General features: G+C 73.0%; 1 protein-coding gene across 1 annotated transcript; it reads left to right on the top strand.

Moving 5' to 3' along the window:
- Nucleotides 1-507: 507 nt before the first annotated feature.
- On the top strand, nt 508-3302 carry TCF15 (transcription factor 15). The gene is made up of 2 exons (XM_040576134.1): nt 508-1113; nt 2893-3302. The coding sequence occupies exons 1-2, from the start codon at nt 637-639 to the stop codon at nt 2965-2967; spliced, it is 552 nt and encodes a 183-aa protein (XP_040432068.1). The 5' UTR covers nt 508-636; the 3' UTR covers nt 2968-3302.
- The last annotated feature ends 351 nt before the right edge of the window (nt 3303-3653 follow it).

Consider the following 3653-nt stretch of genomic DNA (forward strand, 5'->3'; position numbering starts at 1 on the left):
GCCGTGTCCCCCGGCCGATGTCCCCTCCAGTAAAGGAACCCGGCGCCAATTCTCCAGGGGCCACCCCGCTCCCGGTAGAGCCGCCTGCCCCATCCCAGCTCCCGTGCCCCACGAGCCACCCTGCGGGACCTGGTGGTGGCTGGGGACAGCCACGCGGGGCTGGGGACACGCAGGGGACCCCGAGCAAGGCGTCACCCCGCAGAGCCCAGGGGAGCGCTCGCCACGCCGTGGCCAGCACCGGGGGTCCAGTGCCCCCCCCCCCCCCCAATGGCACAACCGGGACCCGTCACCGGCCGCCTGCAAGGTGCCTGTGGCCGAGCTTGGTGTGACGGAGCAGGGCCAGGCCCGCAGTGGCCGCAGCCGACGCTTGGCTCCCGCGAGCTGGGGCGAGGACGCTGGCCTCCTGCCTGGTCCGGCCGGCGGCTGGGGGCTGGCTGGGGGTGGGCTCCGTCTCCGGCCCCTCCCCGGCCGTATAAAGCCCGGTTCCCCCCGCGGCCAGCCGTCCCAGCCCCGCTCGGACGCAGCAGCGGAGCAGCGGTGGGAAGGCGGCCGTCGGCGGCCGTCGCAGCCGTGCCGGCGGGGGAAGGCTCCCCGCGGCCCCGGGGGCTGCCCCCAGCAGGGCGGGGGGCGCCGGCCATGGCCTTCACCATGCTGCGCCCCGTGGCCGCCCGCGTGCTCTACCCGGACCTGGGCATGCTGTCGGAGGACGAGGAGAACCGCAGCGAGAGCGACACCTCGGACCAGTCGTACGGCTGCTACGAGGCCGTGGAGGCGCGCCGCAAGGTGGCCCGCAAGCCGGGGCCCATGGTGATGGTGAAGCAGAGGCAGGCGGCCAACGCGCGCGAGCGGGACCGGACCCAGAGCGTCAACACGGCCTTCACGGCCCTGCGCACCCTCATCCCCACCGAGCCCGTGGACCGCAAGCTGTCCAAGATCGAGACCCTCCGCCTGGCCTCCAGCTACATCTCGCACCTGGCCAACGTGCTGCTGCTGGGCGAGGGCTGCGAGGACGGGCAGCCCTGCTTCAGTGCCATCTACGGGGCCAAGGGCGACCTGGACAGCAAACAGCCCCGCAGCATCTGCACCTTCTGCCTCAGCAACCAGCGCAAAGGGGTGAGCGGGGCGGGGGGCCCGGCACGGCCCCGGAGGGGTTGGGGGGGGCCGCAGCCCCTCGTGGGGCCGAGCGGGAGCGGGAGGCTCGGCGCGTCCCCGCGAGCGCCGCGGGCTCCGGTTCCAGCCCCCGCCGGAGCTCCCGGCCAAATCCTGCTCGGAGCTGCACGCCCACAGCTCCCGCTGGCGTCAGAGGGCCGGGCTGCTCCCCCACGTCCGTCCGGGCCGGGAGGTCTCGGGGGGTTAAAGTCACCCCGGGGCTGGGGGCACGAGGATGGGATGGGAGGGAGCGCGGAGCTCGCGGGCTGTCCCCGTCTCATCCCCGTCCCCGTCTCGTCTCCGTCCCCGTCTCATCCCCGTCCCCATCCCTGTTTTATCCCAGTCCCCATCCCCGTCTCATCCTCATCCCCATCTCCTCCCCGTCCCCATCCCCGTTTTATCCCCATCCCCGTCCCTGTCTCATCCCCGTCCCTGTCCCCGTTTTATCCCCGTCCCTGTCCCCGTTTTTCCCCGTCCCTGTCCCCATGCCCCGCCAGCCCCTCCTGGTCACAGCAGCAGCCCGGTGCGGTGATGGAGCAGAGCTCAGGGCGCAGCAAACGCCCCTGCAGGGGTCCCGGTGTCCCCCCATGAGCACAGGGGCTGGCGGCAGCACGGGGCCGGGGGCTGCAGGGTGACCCTGAGCACTGTCCCCAGCTGGCACCCCTGGGTCCGGGCGCCGTTCCCACGCGGAGCCCATCCTGCCACCCACACCGTTCCCCTGCTGCAGGGCATGGGGCTGGCGGCCCCCCAGCCCCCAGGGCACCCCCAGGCAGCAGGGGGGGTGCTGAGCCCTGGGGCAGGGGCTGCAGACCTGTCACCGTCCCCACGGGACCCTCGCTGTCCCCTCGTGTTGCCCGGAGCAGCGGCCACAGGGCACGCTCCGGCCGTCGCGGCTCTTTCGTTTTCTGCTGCTCCATTTTTAATTATTGTTCCTGCTTCTGTCCCCCTCCCCTTCCCCCCCCCCCCCCCCCCCCCCCAGCTCACTGGACCCCGCAGCCCCCCCAGCCCTTCCTGGGTGTCCCCCCTCCGTCCTGGGACCTTCCGCAGGGGCCGGGAGCTCTGGTGGCACCCAGGACCTTGGGGACAAGGGCAGGGGCTGGGCTGGGGCCTGCTCTGCACCTCCTGGCCCTGGGGCAGGGCTGGAAATGGGCTGTACTGGGCTGGAAATGGGCTGTACTGGGCTGGGCTGGAAATGGGTTGGGCTGGGCTGGAACTGGGCTGGGCCATGCTGGGTGGTGCTGGGCTGAGCTGCGCAGGGGCCATACTGGGCTCTGATGGGTCGTGCTGGGTGACACTGGGCCATGCTGGGTGACACTGGGCCGTGCTGGGGGATGCTGGGCCGTACTGGGGGATACTGGGCCATGCTGGTCTGTGCTGGTCAAGCTGGCTGGGGCCAAGCCTCCCACCCCCATCGGGGCCGTGTCCCTGCGGGTAACGCGGACGTGGGGACCTGCCTGGGACCCGGACCCCACTCCCACCCCACAGCAGCTCACTGGGCACCACCACGTCCGTCCGTCTGTCCGCCCGTGTCCATCCCAGGCAGCACTGCACCCCCCCCACCCCCACCCCCGCCAACCATTTCGGCACGGTTCGCCCACGCTTGCCCTGCCCGGGGCCATGCACCCCCGCCCCCCGGTGCCATCCCGCACCCAGCGCCACCCCGCGTCCCCCCACATCCCCCCGAGGGCACCCGGGCACCCCGCTGCCCCGGCGCCCCGCAGCTCTCCCCTCCTCTCTCCGCAGGGCGGCCGGAGGGACCTCGGGGGCAACTGCCTGAAGGTGCGGGGGGTCACCCCGCTGCGGGTGTCGCGGAGATGAGCCGGGGCCGCGAGCACCCCACCGGAGACAGCGGCACAGCCGGCCGCAGCCCGCGCACGCCAGCCCCAGAGACCGCAGCGGGGAGGGACGGAGCCCGGCGGGGCCGCGGGCTGGCACCGCACCGATGCCGGCACCGGCACCGGCACCGCGGCGGGAGGACGCTGCCGTGGCCGGGAGGAACTGGGGGTCCCGCGCCCCGGGGTAGGGGGGACCCGGCTGGGACGAGCAGCCCGCACGCGGCCGGCGTCGACGCGCTCCGGGGGGGGGGACGGCGGCGCGGCCCCGCGGGCGCTCTGTGTGCACACGCAGCCGCTTGGAAAATAAAAACCTTATTTTTCTGACGGGCTGCTGCCTGCCTGCTGACCCGGCACGGAGCGGGGTCCCCGAAACGGTCACGGCCCCACGGCCCCGCGCCCAACGCAGCTCTGTGCCTCTGCGCCACGGGCAGGGCGCAGCCACGCCGTGGTCCCCGTGGCCCCGTGGGCGTGAGACCCCCGGCACACGATGTCCCTGTGGGCCTAAACCCTGCAGACAGCTCTGGTCCCAAAAGGGTTTGGGCTCTGGGGAGACCCAAGGGGGTCAACACCAGGCTGTGCTGTGGGACGCATGGGATGCATGGGGTGCAAGGGACGCATTGGGTGCATGGGATGCATTGGGTGCATGGGATGAATGGGACATATGGGACA

Source organism: Cygnus olor, chromosome 16 (assembly GCF_009769625.2).
Source record: "Cygnus olor isolate bCygOlo1 chromosome 16, bCygOlo1.pri.v2, whole genome shotgun sequence".
Classification (NCBI taxonomy): domain Eukaryota; kingdom Metazoa; phylum Chordata; class Aves; order Anseriformes; family Anatidae; genus Cygnus; species Cygnus olor.

What these genes read in the sequence shown, in the direction of transcription:
- TCF15 (XM_040576134.1), top strand. Translation starts at nt 637, where the DNA reads ATGGCCTTCACCATGCTGCGCCCCGTGGCCGCCCGCGTGCTCTACCCG. An exon ending in TCAGCAACCAGCGCAAAGGG is followed by an intron (nt 1,114 to 2,892) that starts GTGAGCGGGGCG and finishes CTCTCTCCGCAG; the next exon opens with GGCGGCCGGAGGGACCTCGG.